This window comes from Fringilla coelebs (genome assembly GCF_963513975.1).
Source record: "Fringilla coelebs genome assembly, chromosome: 2".
Lineage (NCBI taxonomy): Eukaryota > Metazoa > Chordata > Aves > Passeriformes > Fringillidae > Fringilla > Fringilla coelebs.
This window is the reverse complement of record NC_140029.1, coordinates 17,222,152-17,242,534: the sequence shown is the minus strand read 5'-3', so window position 1 is coordinate 17,242,534 and position 20,383 is coordinate 17,222,152. Positions and strand designations below refer to the sequence as shown.

General features: G+C 40.9%; 1 protein-coding gene across 1 annotated transcript in view; it reads left to right on the top strand.

The window, feature by feature from the left end:
* REPS2 (RALBP1 associated Eps domain containing 2) overlaps window positions 1–20,383 on the top strand; it is a gene marked incomplete at its 5' end in the record, with an annotated part of 91,279 nt that overhangs the window by 28,282 nt on the left and 42,614 nt on the right. The window contains 7 exons of the mRNA XM_084226278.1: window positions 5,658–5,781; window positions 8,018–8,166; window positions 9,661–9,784; window positions 12,527–12,624; window positions 14,303–14,441; window positions 15,935–15,998; window positions 18,315–18,457. Coding sequence (XP_084082404.1) covers window positions 5,658–5,781; window positions 8,018–8,166; window positions 9,661–9,784; window positions 12,527–12,624; window positions 14,303–14,441; window positions 15,935–15,998; window positions 18,315–18,457 — 841 coding nt within the window. The remainder of the gene's footprint in view (window positions 1–5,657; window positions 5,782–8,017; window positions 8,167–9,660; window positions 9,785–12,526; window positions 12,625–14,302; window positions 14,442–15,934; window positions 15,999–18,314; window positions 18,458–20,383) is intronic.

Genomic DNA, 20,383 nt, shown 5'->3' with positions numbered 1-20,383 from the left:
TATGTACATTTGGGAATGTAATGCCCCAGCATATTCCTAATGCCTTCCCAGTCATTAATCCTTGATGTGTTGTTTCTTACTTTGCTTTAAATATTGAAGAAATAGATATGTAGCCCTGAGCTCCAAGTAGTGTTACAAATGTCTGAACAATGATCCATTGAGAGAGAAATACCTGTTTAAGAATGTGGCAAAACTTGTCTGTAATAAGCAGATCAAAGTCTGTAAACACAAATTTAAAAAAAAAAAAAAAAAAAAAGGGTATAGTGGGTCAGATGCATGACACAATTTTGAGATAAGCTGTTGATAAGCCCCTGCTGCAAATATTTGTCTTTGAAACTATTATAAGCAGCTGGCTGACCCAGAAGGGAGCCTGAGGTCACGCTGTAGTTCAGGACTGAGCAGTGGCATCACAGTTGTTTGTCCTCAGGAGAGCACTGGCTGAGGTGTGCATTGGCTAATGGCAAAAGCTTTTCAACACCTTCCCTAAAATTCAGAGGCAGTTGATAAACTGGAAAGTATTTCTGCCTTAGTATAGATTGAGCAAGGACAAGTAAAAGAGATGTGCATTCTGGGGTTGTGCTGAGATGGAAATTGTAGTGAGAAGATTTCCTTTACCATAGGAGCCAGTGATGGTCACCTTCTTTTTCTCTCCCAATGAGGTGACTCATTCAGCTCACATATGCTCTCACAGGATCCCACAGCCCACACAGTTATCAGAGCCTTTCAGCTGGATTTGCCTACAAATGACAAGCAGTGACCATCTATGTGTCAGGTATCAGCAGGGTGACAGAGAACAGACAAAAATTGTGTGCCAGCCTGATACAGAGGCTGCCACAGCAGCAAAAAAAAGCATAAGTCCCAGGTCTACCTTTGCCTTGAGGCTCCAGGATGATCATTTCAGCCTGTCCATAGGATTAGGGTATAATTATTTCTGATTATACTCCTTTTTCTACTTACTAAAAACAAACTTCAGCTCTTGGCTCATATTCAGTTTCTCAAGTTTAGTTCTTGCAATCTAAATTAGACCTGCCCAGTGTGTTTGTGAGGTCAGTGCTCTTGGAGACTGCAGTGGAAACTTGTTTGGAGAGAACTGGAGAAAACTGGAAAAATGTCAGATTGGGCTGGGAAAAACTGCTTCATATGGGACGTCTTCAAGGAGCAATTACAAAAACAACACTTGCTGTCAGCCAATAGAGCAGAGCAGTGAGTGGATAAAAAATAAAAAAAATCTGCTCTGTGTTCCAGTACCTGAAGATGTAGAGCTTTTCTATTAGAAGTTTGCATGGAGCACAGTGGTTTCAAACAGCAGCTCTTCTGAAGAGCTCATAGCTACATTTCAAAATTTAATGTTTATGAATTGGAAATTTGTTTTTTAATACTACTAAAATGTATTTATTTTTGCAACCCTAGAAAAACTTCTTACCTGTCAGAAGGTGTGCAGGCTTATAGATCTTGCTCTTTCTCCCCTTCTTATGGTGCTTGGTAGAGAATGTGGTGTGATTCCTCTACAGAACAAGTGTGTTAAGGCTACCTGCTTAATACCCATTGTTTACTCAGCAGTGTTCTTGCCTCACAAACCATTGAACAGGGCAATTTTCCTTGACTGGAATATTGCTGCAGGCCACCTGATTAGGAGAAGGAGTCGATGAAGCCTTCTACAGACAGCTGGAAGTGCTCTCACAAGCCTTCACCACCTTCTTCAACCACTCTGGTATTTCCTGGAAAGACAACACTGCTGGGCACACAGTCCAGGAGAGTCCTGCAGAGCGCTGGTGATCAGTTTTTGATACAGGTAGCGGAGGAGCAAGCATGGAGAGGTGTGGTGCTGCACCTTGTGCTATTGAAGAAAGAAGGACTGGTTTGGGATGTGGAGGTTGGGGCAAACTTGGCTGCAGTAACCATGACATGGTGGAGTTCAAGAACCTGTGTGGAAGATACAGGGCAAAAAGTAGAGTCCCAGCCCTGGCTTTCAGGAGAGCTAAGTTTAGCCTCTTCAGGGATCTGCTTGGAGGAATCCCATGGGTTAGGGGTCTAGATGGTATGGGGTGGATCCAAGAGGTAAAGTTCAAGCATTGCTGCTCCAAAGATGACCAGGGGACTGGCGCATCTCTTAGGAGGGGACTGAGGGGCCAAGACCTGTTTAGCCTGAGGAAGATGGAGAGGGGATTTTATCAATGTTATGTAAGTATCTGAAGGGAGGTGTCAAGAGGATGGAGTTGGGCTTGTTGGTGGGGCCTAGCAACAGGACAAGGGGCAACAGGCACAAGGTAAAACACAGGAAGTGCCTTCTGAATATGAGGAAAACTTCTTTACTGTGAGAATAGCACATTCGCCTTCTCTGGGCATTTTTGAAAACTTCTTGTGTGCAATCCTGTACAACCAGCTCTAGGTGATCCTGATCTCCTGAGCAAGGAGACTGGACTCACAGACCTCCAGAGGACACTTCCAACCCCAGCCATTCTGTGATTCTGTGTGATTTTGGACTAACTCTGTTTATTGTCCTGAGGATAGATTTGGCAAGTAACATTTGTAACCCACGACCATGAAAAATTATTTCCAATGCATTCTTCATTACACTTTTATTCAATATTTTGCTATCACTGGAGGATTAGAGTTTTCTGCTGGAGAATTGAAGGAAAAATTGTAATATAAATGGACAGTCAATAGTTTTGCATTAAAATCCCTTGAAGTATCAAGGCATGCAAGTTGTTTTGATTTATATGTGTGTCTGTTTAGCGGTGCACAAGCAGAAAATGCCAGTTCTCTTCTTGCTGGCTTGCTATAAAGCATGCAGCCCAAACTGACAACAGTTTCAAGGATTTATATGAAAAGTTACCATATCACATTCATGTGCTGTGCCTTTAACTTGAATGGACCTTGGGAGACTTCTAATAGTATATCACACAAACTAGCTTAATTTCAGAACTGCATATAAGTGTAATCTGCCCATCAAAAGCTATGTGCACTGACTCTGTGAAAGGTAAAACCAGGAAACAAAAAAATAATGCAGTGCTCAATTTAAGCTGCTGTGGAAATTTGAGCAGGCAGCATGTTCTGAGGATTTACTTTTGGATAAAGGCTAATCTGCTACCAATTTCTGTGGTTGCTGGAGAGAGGGGCTGCTGTGTTGGCACCTCTACAGGGTTCTGATGCAGATAGTGTGAAATACTGGCTGGCAGGAACCCAAAACTCTCTCCTTTAACTGGACAAGGAATCTGATGTGAGTAAATGTCTGTACCTGCAATTAATCTGTATAAATAGCCACAATTAATTGCATAATAAATTTGACTACTCTGTCAGCTTCCATCTTCTGCTCTGGACCATTAACAAAAATTCTGAGTCTGGTTGCACAAATAACAGAAGCTTGTGCCTATGAAATTTATTTATGTTGTTATCAAAAAGCAAAATTATGGAGAGGCAGTTTCTGGTTGGTTGTCTATAAGTGTGTGCTTGAGGGGTGAGATATCCTTGATAAAAATTTTTAGTCTGCTTGTTTAGAATAAAATATTCATGTTTCCATATGAGGAGCAAGCCGGGCATTTGCAGCATTCAGCAACCCTAATATTTCAAAGTATAGAAATATATGGAAAATGAACTCTTTGGGAAGGTAATAGCATCTCTGTCAAAGTCCCAGCTGCTCAGTATTGCATTTTTCCAGCAGCCAGCGAGAGGAAACACATCATGGTGACACTGTTGCCCCATGTCGGCAAGCACAGGCAGGGTAGGAAGTGTAGCCATGGCAGGAAAAGAGCCCAAGAGGAGAAAAGTCCCTGTAGGGTATACCCTATAGGCACAGCCAGGGACTTGGTGTGCCATTTGTGCCCCACAGCAGGAGCCGTGCCAGGCACTGCCCGTGGGTCACGCAGGAGCTCAGCACCCACAGCCTCCATGGGAGGGCCTGGCTGCCAGTGGGTGCCCAGCTTTTGCCAACTGCCCTGTTCAGCACTGGCATGTTTTATACGAGCATTTCCCGTAACAGACCAGAGCTGTGAACCCAGATTGAATTTCAGCTTGGTTGTGCCCTTCTCCATCTGCTTCTCCCCAGGCTGTTGGATAAGCTGGTGGCTTCTCACATACGTGCTGCAGCAGCATTGTCTCCAGAGCTGCCAGATCCTGGCATGCCTGGAGGTTTTGCCCATGAGGAGCAGGCTGAAGTGCAGCTGCTGTGCACATTCCTTCTCCACAGTCCAGTGCAGTTGTCTGTGCTCCACACTACTGCAGCAGGCAGAGCCAGGGCTGCTGGCTGGGGAAGGTCCATGCAGGAGTGGGACTGAGTGAATTGGGAGCATTCAGGACCATGGGAGAACCCTGCTTTAGAGCTCAGAAAGGGCACCATGGGTATGCCCAGTCATCCATCTTGGGCACATCCCAAGTGCATTGCTTTCCCACTGGAAAATAAAAGGAGCAATGTCAGTGATAGAGGGAAGGGTGGAATAAAAAAAGGGCACAATAACAGAGAAAGAAGTAGAGGAAAGAGAATGACAAATGCTTCTGGTTAATTGAAACTGTCCTTATACAGAGACTCAATCTCCCTTTTTCATCAAGCAGTAGGAGAAAAAAAAACTATTTGATGTGTCTTGTGACCCAAGTCTGAAATTTGTAGGAAGAGAAGGTAGCTGGAGCTCATTCAGTCAAAGCAGAGGCCACATCCAGAGCAGAACAGGTTTGTTTGAAAACAGTTGTCTTTGATTAGTAAGAATTACCATTCCAAAAGATTTGATTTTTTCATTAATTTTTTGACCTGTCATTTCTCTACTATGTATGTGTATACATACATATAAAAATCAGAAAAAATAGACTGTTCATTTGTGCTGTTTGCTTATATGCAACTTAAAACTTTCTGTCATGCTGTTGTAGCTTGGGAGCCAATCCATAGACATGATTTTCCAGAAGCAACACTTGCCCATGAGAACTGTCACCTGTACCTCGCCAGCCAGTAGACATTGCTAATCTAGATGTATTTTCAGGAAGACAGTTTGAGATTTCCTATTATGTCTGGGGCAAATGTTTTGTTCTAACCTCAGTGCTTGTCTGAGGTTTGTTTGTGAACATCTGGGAGCTCCAGGCATGGGAGAATTGGTGCCTATGCTTAAAACCTGCTGTTCATTTAGGCATTGTCTGAGTATGTGAACATGGTGCTCTTTGCTTCATAAAAGTGGCAGAGTGAAGCAAGTAATGAAGTATACATAGAATTTAAACTTCAGTGCTAAGACCATGTTAATTTTCCTCACAAAATAGTGTTTGCTCAAGTGGTGTGCTGGGATCTTTTGTTGAGTTTGTGCTCCAGTTATGGTGATTATCTGAATTGTTGTTGTTAGGGCTAATAGTAAGTATAATTTTCCTGGTGGACATGTTTTACTGGACAGGGTACTTAAGAACTTTAAATTTCTCCTGCTGTTAAAATCTTACATAGTATGAAAATGCATAACTTGTTGTAGGATAGAAGTGTTAACCAGCAGTGCTTCTGAAGAGTGTAACAACTACCAACCTGTCTCTGGTGTACTAACGTTCTGAGTTGAAACAAATACTCATAGTAAAAAACTTCAAATACAGCAAGCATTTTGTGTTTTTAAAGTTTTTTTCTTTGTTTATGTGGAGATGTTGACATCTGGAAGAGTGAAATTCATTTAACTGACAATGTGTGTCTTCTCTCTCAGATTACAGAAGTTTGTGGAGCCAAGCGTGTGGGTTATTTTGGTCCTGCTCAATTTTATATCGCTTTGAAGTTAATTGCAGCAGCACAGTCAGGGTTCCCAGTACGGATCGAGAGCATTAAGAATGGTAAGTAGCGAGTTTTGCTTGCAGTGCTACGCACTTGTTTCTCCCTTTCTTTAATGCTTGTCAGCTCTTCATGGTGGTAAACTCTTTCTTCTTATGTTTCTCTGAACAATTTTAAGTAGCAGAGAAGGAGTGGAAGGTAATAATACATGCTCCAGGTGAGTGGTGGAAAATTGCAGGGAATTACAGATATGGGAGATCTGAGATGACATCTCTCTCTGGAAAAGGCATGGCAAAGGAGAAGCAGGAATGACAGATGATCAGTGTGGGAGATGCATTTCTCTCTCACCTTCAGCCTCTAATCTTGACAGCTGTCCAGAGTGAGAGCTGATAGCTGCTTTGGGTGGAGGCACATCGTGGGGGACATGGGCAGGTCAGGGGTCCCTCTGTGCAGGGCAGATTGTAACATTCATTTGCTTTCACAGATAATCCTGCCAAAATAAATGGGTAGTGAAGATAAAATGATAGTGCTTACTGTGAATAGGTGTGAAAATGTATATTATATGTATTTTAAAACAGCTTTATTCTTCCCAGTGAATTGACAGTAATAATAAATGTACCATTTTTGGTGTAGAAGAAAGCTTCTTGAGAGAATCTTATCTAACTCAAGCAATAAAGAGAGAAAGCAGGTCCTTTTCAGCTGTGAAACCTTGATAGCAACTTGGAAGGAACTCAGTGTTCTTGTTTCAGTGATCCACACTCTACCTCAGCAGGGCTTGGGTTTCAAAACACAGGGCTTTTTGCTTGAGCTGGAACAGGTTGGAACCCTCAGCTCCCATCTCCTGGGTGGCGGGTCAAGCCATGCCCTGAGGCTGTGCTTGCTCCATCCCACTGGAGGAGCAATGCAACCAGCTGCAAGATCAGAGAGAGGGCTGGAAAGGCAGCACCTACCCACAACTCTGCAATCAGGTCCCAGCTCCCAGCACAGTTTCTGCTCTGCTCTCCCTGATAAGGGCAATGCAATGTCTAATTCATGTGCATTTCAAGGCACAGGGAGGGGGTTCCCAGGTCTGCCCCATCCCAGGGAGGGAAGGCACATGGTGACCTGTGTGAGCTGAGCTCCTGTGGTGCAGAGCTCCTGGCCAAGTGAAGGGGGTCAGATGCAGCTGGCACAGTTGGGTTCAGTACCTTGCTGGAACAGGAGTTTGAACCAAGGGTGAAGAGGAGTGGCCTGCATTTGCCTGTCATTTTTCCTTACAAAGAGCTTATGCACTCTCTCTTGCATTGCTGTCCTTTTTAAAGATGTTAATTAAAAAGAAAAAAAAACAAAAAAACCCCAACCAAACAAAAAAACCCCAAACTACAAGAAACTCCCAACAAACTAAATTAAAAACCTGGACTGAGATTTACTCTGTATGCTTTACAAGTCCAGCAAATGCAAATAATCCACAATTTGAGTGAAAACAGGTACTCGCAGTCCTTGTATTGATATGCTGCTTGCTTACTTCCTGTTTCAGTAAAACTTCAATAAAACTTATTCCAGTGCTAATTACATTTTCTCTAGAAAATATATATAAGCGCCTTTAGAGTGAAGTGAGTAACATGTACCAAATTCCAATAGATTTCTTCTTCTCATGGTTGTAACTGTAGGTGTAAAAGATTACAGAGGTGATGGACGAATGACTTTGCTTGGTGTTGAGCATTCTGTTAATTTTAATTGTATTGATCTTTTAGGGTGACTGTGCACAAAAATAAATGGTGTTTCTGCAAAATAATTGGGAATTGTCTTAAAGAGTGACAAAATGTCATCTCTTGCTCAGCACAGCAGATGCAACATGGGACTTTTTGACACAGCTGTCTCTCTAAGCCTTGGTGTGATCTCTGAACCCTACCATTTTTGATCTGTTCTTTTTATGATGGCAGCATTGAGGATACTGTGATCCTGACTGATTAATTTATCTGTCCCACAGTTTTTGTGGGAAACTATTTTTTTCATTACAGGCAAGGTTTTGAAGGCAGGAAATGAGTTTGCTGCTTGCTTTAATAACATGCACAAGGCTTATTTCTTTCTCTTTGCATGGAGAGATTATATATTAAGCTAGTGAATGTAGCTTTGTGTTACATTCACATTTTTATTAAGACACAAAATAATCAAAGGAGTCCCACACTTAAAAATGTTACAAAATATAACTAGCAGTCTTTTATAGATAAACTTTTCATTGGTTTTACAAGATGATACTGCTTAAAGTGCTTCTTATATTCTGTAGTCTCAATTGAATTTTTCTCTCTCTTAATACAGAATTGCCTCTACCACGATTTATGGCGCTGAAAAATGACACTGAAGTACGTTATGGGACTCCAGCAGAATTCCATGGAGTTAAATTTCAGGTTCCACATGCAACTTTGGAAAAAAATTCCTACAAAAGATCAGATGAAGGGGACAAACAGGTAACAGCCTTGTCTCCTTCAGGCCAACATGTCATCATCCATCCTCCTTTTAGGTCCAGTTCTGTAAATGATTACACTCACAGGGGTTTACTCAGTTTTCCAACACTAGACAGGAGATTAACTCCTGATGTGCAAATAATCCCCATCATGCCTGTGTTCTGGTTTTGATGCATCCCAGTTGCTTCCCTGAAGAAAATTCGCTATATGAGCTTGTATAAAGCTGTCAGCCCTGTAATATTCTGTGTAAGTTCTTTCAGTGTTTTCCTCCTACTTAATCCAGCACTGTTTCTTGGAGATGAAGTGGAAAAAGCAGCAAATAGAAATCTGTCTGTGAAAGAGAACAGGAAAGTGAATGATTTCCCATAGCCAGTATGATAGTGGAGTAATGGTCCTCAGTCACTCTAGAAATACTCAGTTGGAGAGAAGGTATTCAATCATGAGCCACTATTTTTGGGTGGAGTAAGGCCCCCAAGTTTTCTTTCATTTTTATCTCTTCAAGGAATAGTCCAGAAGACATCTGATTTTCTTTTTTCCTGAGTGAAACATGCCAGTTTAATGAAGCATCCAAGGGACTTTCATGTTAACTGTATTTAGGAGAGTAGAGAGCAGTTGTTCCGATACAAGAAGCTTCACAGTGCTGGATAATTTTCATAACTGATTTGCATAATTTTCCCCAGGCTTGACACTTTCTTCTCTGGTACTGTATCAGGTCATGTTGTAAGTGCCTGGTGGAAGCACTTTTATCTTCCCAAAACATGTGCCCACGTTTATCACGGGGTGCGCTGGTGTCAGTAACGGCGTTCCCAGCCCGAGGTCAGCCAGCAGGAGTGAGCTGATGACAAGATACACAGGTGGAATAACAGGATCAGGAAGAAGAGCATCTATGCCTCTCCTCTGTGTACTGACACCCAAGCGGAACACTGCCCTCAAACCCCTGGCTCTATCTGGATTATCTGTGTTGTGTTATATTTTCCTCTTTATTCAGTAAAACCTTTCAGGCTTACATCCTTTTCTCAAGCAATCTCAGTAAATCAAAGGAAAGAGGAAGCTTTAGGATAGTTACCCAGTGATGCTGCAGTGTTTAAAATACTGATCCAGAGATGTATTTTAATTTTTTGTATTTTTTTTTAATATGAAAAATGATCTCCCACAAAGAATGCGCTCACACTGTGTAAATTCAAAGCTATCCACTCACATTGAGCTTTCTACATATACTACTTCAGGCATCTTTGGAAGTAAACTACATTGCGCTGACCATTGTAAAGCTTTGTTATAGCACTGCCATGCTTTATCCCTCAAAGGCTCAGTACCAAATCCTGTCTTGTCCGTTTTAAGCCTTTTCTTGGAAATAAAGGGTCTGAGGATGCTGCAGTGGTTTTTTTCTTGTTTGTCCATCGTATTGTATACATTTGGACCACTTTGCAGCATTGCTTGGTTGTTTCTTACAATTTTTGTCTCAGAATTGTGTTTTGTGTTGGTGTGTTTTTGAAATAGGAACCCAAGTCTCCTCCAATGTCTCCAATTTGCTCACCTCCTGCTTCTCCATCTACCTACCAGAGAATACCCCTAAGTTATGGATATGGTAAAGCGAGAAGTGGCATGGAACAGCAGCATGGAGGTAGGATAAAAACAGCAATGGACATTGTATTAAAATATTTTTTTTCCTTTTTTTTTCCCCTTGTCAGAAGTATCCAAATTCTAAATGCTAGTGACAATCAGCCTAATGATTTTAAAATTCCATTAGACTCATGTTTTGAAAAATTATTTGATCAATATATTTGACTGTTCAATCCTGTCTTCCTATTCACTTTCTATTAAATTAGATTTATGTCTGACTGCTCACAAATGCTAATACCTAATCTCTGACAAGGCTCTGCAATATACCCCAGTGGCAGAAAGCCTGCAAGGATTGTCAGAGTGCATGATGGTTTTGGTTTCATTAAAGGGTAAGAAGAGCCTGCTCCCGATTTCAGTAGGTGCATATTAATTTTCAGATTGGAAGTGAGCCGTCCTTTGCAGGAACGGATAATATCATCTCTGGTTTTGTAACAGAAATAATAATAATAGGATGAGAGTGTAGGGGCAGTCCTACAGTGTACTTCATCAATTCAGACAAAAACTAGGCACTGCATAGATTATTCTGTCTCTCATTTTAGCGCCATTGGAGTAGGTGGGAAAACATTCAGATTTTAATAAGAGGCTAATGGGGCAGAAGCCAGTTTAACTATGGCTTTACAGGTTCCTCTTATAGTAAAGCACCTGTGCGCTCAAAATTGCAACATGTGGTGACCAAGTTAATGGCAATAGGAGGCATTGGTGTATACCATCATCTCTCCTGCTTTATATTAGTGTGTTTGCAGTGAGTGAAGGTTGAAGCATGCTAGTCCTTTGCCTTTTGTCCTTATTTACAAATGAGTGACAAAAGAGCTGTTCAACATGTTGAAACTCAGTACAGATAAGAATGTGTTTGACACTATGAAGTGACCTCCTGAAAATTGTACCAGTACTGAGTCACAGGCTGTGTAGGTAAACTGCGGCTTGTTCAGAGGTGGGATTCATTCTGAAAGAAGCGCACTGGTGCAGTTGCTTTCTGGTACAATGCACCTTCTGCCCCACTGAAGAGAGTGGCAGAGAGCCTGTGCTGTGGAGAGCTGGGCAGGGGGTGTCCATCAGGACTGGCTGACTGTGTATCTGTTGAGTGCTCTGCTCTTTTCTGGCACTCTGTCCCAGATCTGTTAGTGCTATGAGGGAGTATTTTGGGTGTTGGGTTTTTTTTCCTTCTGAATTTGGTTGCAAATGTAACTTCTGTGAGATTTCTAATGGACTCAGCAGCTACGCAAAGTGACCAGGAACAGCAGCATCCAGTCCAGCTGTCAACATCTTCCAAAATTATTTAACTGCTTGAATTTCTAAGGTAATAAAATCTTAAGAGGTGCAGAACAATGGCTATTTTTCAGAAAGCAATTCCAGAAAAGGAATCACTCCTATTTTAATCCCACTGGGGATACTTCAGTCAAGCGTATTTTCAATGGCAGTGAGCAGTTAACATTTTGTGACCCATGCTGTACCAAATGCCAGGCCTGATGCAAGACCTGCTGGTTCTTCCTGGCGTTTAAGATTAAAACCCTTCCAGTTACCTGAAGAGCACTCCAAAGGGCAGCTGTGTATAGTGCATGTGGAGGAGGTGCTTGTGCCCCTGCCCTGGGCTGGCTGGGCTGGGCTGTACTGCAGATCTGACCCTGAAACTGGACAGTGTGTCTTCATGGACAGCCCTTTGTACTGCAACCATGGCTGTGTACATTTTATAGTTCTGAAAGTTTTTTGTGCTAGCAAGCATATGGCCGTGAGGCTTCATGTTTAAATCTCCTCTCTGAGGGCATCTAAATGTTTCCCACTTTTCACCTTCCTTCGTTTTTTTTTTTTTTAATCTGAAATGAGCTGTGACTTGTACAGGAATAAAAATAGATAACAATACAGGATAAGACCCCTTAGGAAAACAAGGGGGTTAGGGGCATGATTTTAAAGCTCTTCCTGAGAGCAAAAGTTTCAAGATTTCTTGGACTCCTTTTTCATCATGAGTCTTTAAGGTTCTGACTATCTGATGTAGACTTTTTAATGGTAAATTTTAAATAGGCTGGCAGTAGTTCTCAGCTGTGTAAGGGTTTGCAAGTGACTTGCCTTTTTGTTTGCATGCTTGCCCTGTTTTTAAAACATTGTTCCTAAATACACTGTTGTGTCACTGCTTACTATATTTGCTGCAGTGGCGTCTAAGTGACTTATTTTAGCAAAAGAAGAAGAAATTGTTACCTTTCTTCACTAACTTTTCTCCAAATAGCACAAAGTGGTGAGTTGTGTATTTTGATTTTCAACAGAAATTAGGGAAAGGAGAGGAAGATATATTGAGAAGTAATGGTTTGCTGTTTGATAGCATCGTCAAAGCATATTTTTTATAGACCAAATGAATTATTACTTAAAATAGTTCTTGTGCTAAATGTGGCTGTAAGTATATAAAATGTATAAATGCATGGACAGGCTGTATAAATGTATATTTAAATATGATGAACAGTGATTTCTGTTGTCTAGCAGTGTATAAGTGGCAGTGTCAGTAATGTCTGAAGAAGAATCGTGCAATGAGAAAGACAATTCTGTGGCTGGAATTGTGTTGCATAAGACAAAATGGACTTTGATACTGTGATATTGGGTTCACTTGGTAGATGCTTGACCAAATGGACTTTGATGCTCAGATACAATGTTCACAAGCTACATTCTTGATCTTGTGGTATTTAATTATTTCCTTTAGCTTAGCAGCATTTTTTATTATCCTGACATTTATATATTTAATTTTAAATGTCTATTGTAGCTCCTTATGAAGTTAGACACTCTACTCACCAGCAAGATGGACCATCTTCAGGGAACTATGGAGCCAAATCTGCACTCACCTGTTCAACTCCGAACCGGGTAATGAATTGCATATTTTTCTTTAGTAGTGCTAGTAACAAAATGATAGAGAAATTTTAAAAAAAGGCAGAAAATTCTCACTTTGAAAGTGAAAAGTGTTCTCCATGGTGTTTTTAGACTAGAGACTGAAGTATGCTTTTTTTTTGGTATATGAGGGAAAAAAAAGCTTATGGGATGGAGAAATTACACTAAACAAAGAAATTAATTAAATTGCTATAGGTATGTTGAAGAAAATATTTTCATTGAAAGTACATGAGATTTCAGAGAGATTCCTTCTTGATTTAGATTGCTATCTGTAACACATGCACAGTATTTATTGCTAACATTCTGCATATTTTGGTTTTTCACCCCAGTTGGTTAAATTGCACCTTAAACAGAACGTATTAATTTCTGAGAATTTGTTTGTTTTTATGAAAATGGGTCTTATATTTTCCTGCTGGTTGCAAAAGCAGATCTTTCCTGTGTTCCAGTATGCCTGCTGTGCATTTATTATGCAAACAATTAGTTTGCCCTAAGGAAGGGCAAAGTTCTCTTAAGCGAGAGATTTTCCTAAATAAGAGAGACTCAGAGACTCTACCTTTTTCTGGGTGCTTAGCAACTCACACCCACAATAAAATATCACCTGAGCCTCCAAAAGAGATCTACAGGTAGTGTCACATAATTTGTGCTAACTTGAAATGAAATTGGGTGCATTTGTGTAGCACTTTGAAATGAAAATTAATTTACAGCTTTATGATGTTGCCTGTTTCAGGGATCTTTTGATGTATTTCAGAACTGGTGTTTTGCATTTGATTCTTGGGAAATAGACAGGTATGTCACAGAAAGGGTTTCACAGCTGATTGTTGTTCATTCTTGCCCTACCTTTTTAAGGCTGTTATTATGCAAGCTTAAATATTGAATACTCATTTATTCCATTTTAACAAAGACACCAGCTGTACTGGCAGCCCTCTTGTAGATACTTCCATCCAACATGCAAAAGGTACAGGCCTCCCTTAAAAAGGTTAATCAGAGAGCAAAGACAGAGCAAAGTAATTGGGTTGAATACCCTTCTCCTCCAGAATATTCCTTTACCCAAAGGTAGATTTTTGCTTAAACCTTGGGAAATGATCAAAGTTTGAGGGCGTCTCTAGGGGCTTGTGTGTCTCCCTGACTTAGCATGAGTGCTGAGTTACTGGGGTGAGCAGAGGGTCCAGAAGTGGAATATTTCCATTGTTACAGCACCATTCCTTGATTAAATATGTCCTTTCATAGCAAAGGTAAATTTTCATGCACAATGCTGCATAAATGCAGCTTTAGGGCCTTTACTGGTTCCCTCCATTTGAGGTGTACAGTGCGCAGTTCAGTGCTGTAATGCATGGCAGACCCCCAAATGGCAGACCCCCAAAATGAATCTAGAGGTAATAAAATATGACTTGGACTTTTAGTGGTCAGCAGTAGCCAGATTTCCTTTGACCATTGGTCATGTAAAGCTTCCTTTAATTGCAGGGGTAAAGATACCTAATAATAGCCTCAGTTTAAACAGGTAAGCAGTGGGATGGCCATCAGTGTGGCCATTTCTGCTTCTTGTCTTCTGAAAATTTGTCTGTGCTACATAGAAAAGCGTGAGTCTGGTTTCTTGAGGTTGCCAGTGCCCTTGTGGTGCCCTCCCTGTGGCAGGTGCCAGTGTCCCTCCCTGCAGTCTCTTTCAGTGGAGCGGGAGCAGCAGGACAGCAGCACCCAGTACTCAGATGACCCTTGGAGGATAACGGAGGAGCAGCGAGATTACTACGTTAACCAGTTCAGGTCCCTGCAGCCCGACCTCAAGGCCTTCATTTCAGGTAATTTTTACCAAACACTGTGCACACTGAAGAGGGGGACCAGGCTGGGAGGTGAAAAGTGTTAAGTAAATAAATTCTTTTTTGTCTCTGGCACCGCATTTGGAAGAGTTGGTCATGTTTTCCTTTTAAAGGCAGACTATTCAAATCAATGTTGTGGCCCTTACATTTTCTCCTAAGTATCCTGATTTTAGAAAAATAATTACATCTAAGGGAGAAGTGTTGTCAATTTGGTAACAATTAAAATGAGCTCTCTCATTCAATGTATTTGTGGATCACACCTACAGTGCATATTGAGTTGAAAAACCCCTGTGGGTTGTGCTGGCTAATCCAGCAGACCTGTGGCTGTGTCCATATGATGACAGTGAAGCATGCAGTTGACTGCCCTGGGCAGTCAAGCCTGAGGGTTTATGGTTCTGGGAGACTGAGATTTTGACCTCTAGGTAATTAGGAAACAATCCTGGAGAGCACACACATGATAGAACTATTGTTAAAAGCATACTGAGATGGCTCTGATCATACTCAGATTTCCATCCTGAATAGAAGGTCGAGGCTGCTTGTGAGAGGAGACGACCGTGTACAGATAGTTGGTCTGGCATGGAATATGTCACAGGTTTTAAAATGAGGCAGTTGTAATGAGCCCTGCTGTGTCACTGAGGTTCAGGAGGCTTTGATTCAGCCAAAAGTTTAAAGAAATGACCTGCTGCTAACTGAAATTATTGCTTCAGCAGTTCTTCACCTCAATTAAGTCTCCTTCATGCAGTTTGCTTCAAAGAACAAATGGTTGTTCAGTGTTAGTTCTTTCCCCAGCGTTTCCCAAGGGGAAGTGGATTGTTGTCCCAGAAGTCTGTGCTTTGTTTCCTTATGATTTGTAGCCTGTACCCAGGAAGGGCTTCCAGGGTACCCCTGATAGCCTGTGCATAAGAGATGGTGAAGAAGTGTGTTGGTTACCTAGAAGAATGAGAAGGGCTGCTGTGGCAGGGTGAGTGAGGATGCCTGCAGCCAGACAGGAGCTGTGTGCTAGCTGAATCTTCGGCAGTTTCTTTTTTCTTTTTTTTTTTTTTCCCTATGTAAAATTTTCACTGCAGGGAAAAGTCATGGTTGAAGCAGCACACTGGGAGAAGAGTGCAGATGTCAAAGCACCATGCTGCTGTGCACATGACTTCTGGGTGAAGCAGGGCCGTTTGTGTCTGTTATTTCATCATTGGTAACATACTTGTTATGCAGGTTAGAGTTACTAGTACTAAAGTAGGTTTCCCTTTATTTGTTTTTCCCATATGGAGGGAATGGAGAAATGAGGTCAACAGCTCTGTCTGGCTTTCTCTGTCATTTACTCAGAAGGAGACAAATGGTCCAGCATCTATAGTAGCATCCGATTAATCTGAGCATCTCTTGGACGTAAATTAACTGTCTCCTTCTGGCATGGCAGACCTGGTAAAAGGGAAGAATTTGGAGAATTAATTCCCAGTGGTTGATGAGGCATGCTTTCCCAACAGGTTCTGTAGCAAAGAATTTCTTCACAAAATCAAAGCTGCCCATCCCGGAACTTTCTCACATCTGGTGAGTACTGTAATATTGTTGGGGATGCCTATCACACTTTTTAAAAAGATGCTTAATTCAAGAGCTCTTGTTAAATTTTAAAAGTGTCTTCAATTATAATTATTGCTCTTATCTCCAGAATCACTTTGAGGCCCAAGCAGCAGGGTGGTCATTGGTCTTCCTGACACACTTGTTTTCTGGAGAGATGTTCACCTACTCAGCAGGACTGGGAAGGTTTGAACCCCAACGTAGCTGAGAGCTGTTCTTAAGTGTATTGTAAGCAGCATCAAAGAACTGGCATTTTTCATAAAATGACACAGAGGAGAAGCACCTCTGGAATGTTTTAGATGTGTTGTTGGTTTTATGTTTCTGTCTCCGTTCTGTCAGAGGAGGCCTAATTAAACAACTACATAATTCATTAGTGCTTTTCTAATGAACCAGTGCTCTTCCTTCTAATGAGCTTATTGCGAAACAATTGTGGATAGAACTGTGCATGATAAAATTTGACAAGGATTCTATTATATTTTCATCAACAACATGGTGCTTTGTAATTTGTTGTCATCATTACATGCCTGATAGGAGGAACAAACAGTTTTAAACATGGATCAGAAATGCTGATAGTGATTTTGTTTTAATATATGCTTTTATGAAGAGAAATGAGAAGAAAAGCTTGCAAGAGCCTAAACATCTGTCAGGGTCAAAGGATATGTCTGGAATCTTTTCAAAGAGGATTGTCAGTTGTGAAAATAAAAAAAAAGCTCAACTGAAGAAACCTAGTGCTGGGGGAAGTGAATATTGGAATTTAAATTTAAGATTACTTAAAAAGAATGGATTAACCTAATATGTTAGCAAATCAGATTTTGTTTCTATTGCTGACACAAGTTGTTCTCTCTGCAGAATTTCAAGAAAAGTATTCCTTTTTAGTAGATGCTTGTAAGTTTGTGGCAATGGGATTTATCAGGTTGTGTTGCTGTGTTAAACACGTAGGATGTTTCAGTCCTTATCACTATAACCTCAATAGTTTTAGAAATGTTTGTTACTTTCAAAGAGTAAGATATTATATGTTTATTTTAGACCACATGCCCAAGATAAATTAACTCTGCAAAATTTGTAATATTTTATAAAATTGAATTCTTGAATTTCTGAAGTTTAATTTTAGTGTTTGTGAAGTGTGCTAGAATTAGAGAGAACCACTTAGTGAGAAGGTGACAGCAGTATTTAAACTTGTCAAGAGCATTAATTTTGCCCTTTTTTAAAGGTTAGTTAGTGGTGCTGAGTAACCATTGCTAACTTTTTTATTTAACTTTTTCTGCTTGAACTGTTTTAAGATCCTGCATGGATTAGCCAAAGTGCTTCCTAATATTGGAAGGTTAATTCCACCCTTGGAACAATGTGCAATTAATTGCTGCTCAGATGGCCAATTACATCCTGGGGTGCATCAAAAGACCAGCAGGGCAAGGGAAGGATTCTGCACCTCTGCTCTGCTCTGCCAAAGACCCCATCTGGACTGCTGTATCCAGCTCTGGGCTCCCCAGCATAAGGAAAGCATGGAGCTGTTGGAACAAGTCCAGAAAAGGTCCACTAAGTTGATCACAGAGCTGGAGCACCTCTCCTATGAAAACAGGCTGGGAGACTTGGGGCTGTTTAGCCTGAAGGACTGGGTCTGGGAGATCTCCTAGCAGCTTTGCAGTACCTAGCAGGGTCCACAGGAGAGCTGGAGGGGGACTTTTCACAAGGGCATGTAGTGATAGGACTAGGGTAAATGGCTGTAAGCTAAAGGAGGGCAGTTTAGATAGATATTAGGAAGGACTTCTTTACTATAAGGGTCATGAGGCTTTAGATTGCCTACAGAGGTTGTGGACTTCCCACCCCTGGAAGTGTTCCTGGCCAGGCTGGATGGGGCTTTGTGCAACCTGGTCTAGAGGAAGGTTCCCTGCCCATGGCAGGGGAGTTGGAATTAGATCTGGAATGACCTAATGGAATTAGTTGGAATGATCTTTGAGGTCTCTTCTAACCCAAACCCCCCTATGATTCTATAAGTATAGATTATGTATTTCACATTCTAATATACACATACCATCATATTCAATGGCATGATGTATTAAAGAAATGTACTTTACTGAAAAAGAATAAAGTGGCAAGTCAGTTTTAGAAAATCAGCTTGCTTCATCTTCCCCAAGACAAATGTGCAAGTCAGAATCAAGTATACATGACAGAGATGCTTGTCTTGTGTTAAAATATCCCTTCTCAGAGTTGCATTTTTGTCTCCCATGTGATAGCACACATATGTTTCCCTGAGGTAACACCTTGGAAAACGTGTGCCTGTTTCACCCACAGGGAGCTGAGTGATGTGGATTGTGATGGGGCACTGACACTCCCGGAGTTTTGTGCTGCTTTCCACCTTGTGGTTGCGAGGAAGAATGGTTACCAGCTGCCTGAGACACTGCCAGAGACACTGCTGCCTGAGTACCTTCAAGCAGGTAAAGCTCCTGGGGCAAGCCATGTCCCTGCAGCCATCTCAGAAATCCAACATGTGTGTAAGACAGGTTCACTTTCCATCCTGGAATGGGCTTCTGTGCTGTGTAATGATTCTCCAGCTGCATTTAAGGCATGTGTTTTTAATATACCAAAGCATAGAGATAGGGATGCAAAGTGGAACAGTTACCTGCCTCCTGATGTCTGCCCCTTTGCTCCATTGTGCATCAGGTGTCAGGGCAGATGAAGAGACAGATGAATACCTGTAAAGCAAAGGGAATCCAGCAGTGGCTTTAAACTGGAAGAGGACAGGTTTATGTCAGATTTAAGGAAGAGATTGTTTACTGTGAGGGCAGTGAGTCACTGGAACAGGTAGCCCAGAGCAGCTGTGGATGCTCCACCCCGAAAGTGTTTGGGCCAGGTTGGATAAGGCCTAGAGCAACCTGGTCTGGTGGAAGGTGTCCATGCCATGGTAAGGGAGGTTGGAACTAGGTAATCTGTAAAATCTCTCCCAATTCAAACCATTCTATGAATCTATGGTACAGCTTTGAATTATTTTGATGATTTTTCCTTAAAGTATCTATGTCTTGAAGATTTGTTAAAAATTATACTGGACTGCATTAGAACTTAATATGCTAGTGTATTTTTTTAGATGGAGATACTGATTATATCAAAGGTTGGATTCTTTTGTAATTTTATTTTATGTAATCCACAGGTTCTTCTGTGGGTAGCTTGCATTAATGACAGGAGGATTACAACAATTTGTGTAGCACAAGGATGAATTAATCCAAAATATAACATACTTCAGTAACAATGTGCAGTGAAAGACCTGCCCTTTCATTTGTTCTCTTCAGTTATGTCTCTTTTAATTATAAATTAATGTTGAAATATATACTGTTACATCTAAAAATGTGCATGACTCTCGAGGGCAAGGAGGATTAATCACAGATGATAATTACAGTGCTAAGGGATAATATTTAAGACCTAATAAAATCTCCATTAAATTTGATGACACTGAATATATTAAAAGACAGGAAAAGAACAAATCAAGCTGCAGTTAGGAAAATTAAATGTTGACCCTGTATCAGATTTGTGAAATTATTTCTGGTGGAGTCATGTTGCCTGTAATCCACTATATTCATATCCAAAGCAATAAGCTCCTGGAAAACATGCACTTCCAAATCTTCATCACTTTTATTCTCTCTCATTATGTTCCCCTGTCATAATTACAACTACCCTTTTCCCTCTAGGACCACCACTTTGTTCACCTCTACTTTCATGCCTGGTCTCATGATAAACTGGCTTGTAAACTCATCCATGCAGATTCTTTTTGGTGTGTCTTCACATTGAACCTTTTTGGGTAAAACTGCAATGGAAATAACTATCTCTAGTAGCAGGGAATCATTATGTGAATGGGAGAAATAGCATGGTAAGCTGCAGTTGTTCCCTGGGAGTCCTCTTTTTCCCTATTTGTTCCTTTCAGCACTCAGTTCTACCATTTTTTTAGATGTTTATTGTTTCATACTATTGCATGAGACGAAGCATTTCAAGCAAATCTACATGGAAGAGGTGAAAGGACTAGTTGTTTCTTGTGGATCCTCTAAATACCCCAGCTAATGAACTAATTCTGGTTAATCTGAGGGTCTGAAAGTATCTCATGCGCATTCTGCTATCTGGTCGGGATTCATAAATCTGTCTTTTGAAAGACTTGCATTAATGAAAAGCAGAACATCTCAACACACTGTGAAACTGTGAATCATAGAAAAGCTTAGAGCCCTGGTTGTATTACTTTTGAAATAAAAGCATTGACAAGAATGTGAATTCCTCATACAGTTACCTAAAATGTCAAAAGCAATTTTCAAGAGAAAGCCTGTGTATTCATGTTTTCCTAATTTGATCTCTGTAAAATTTAGACATGGTTTTTTCAGATT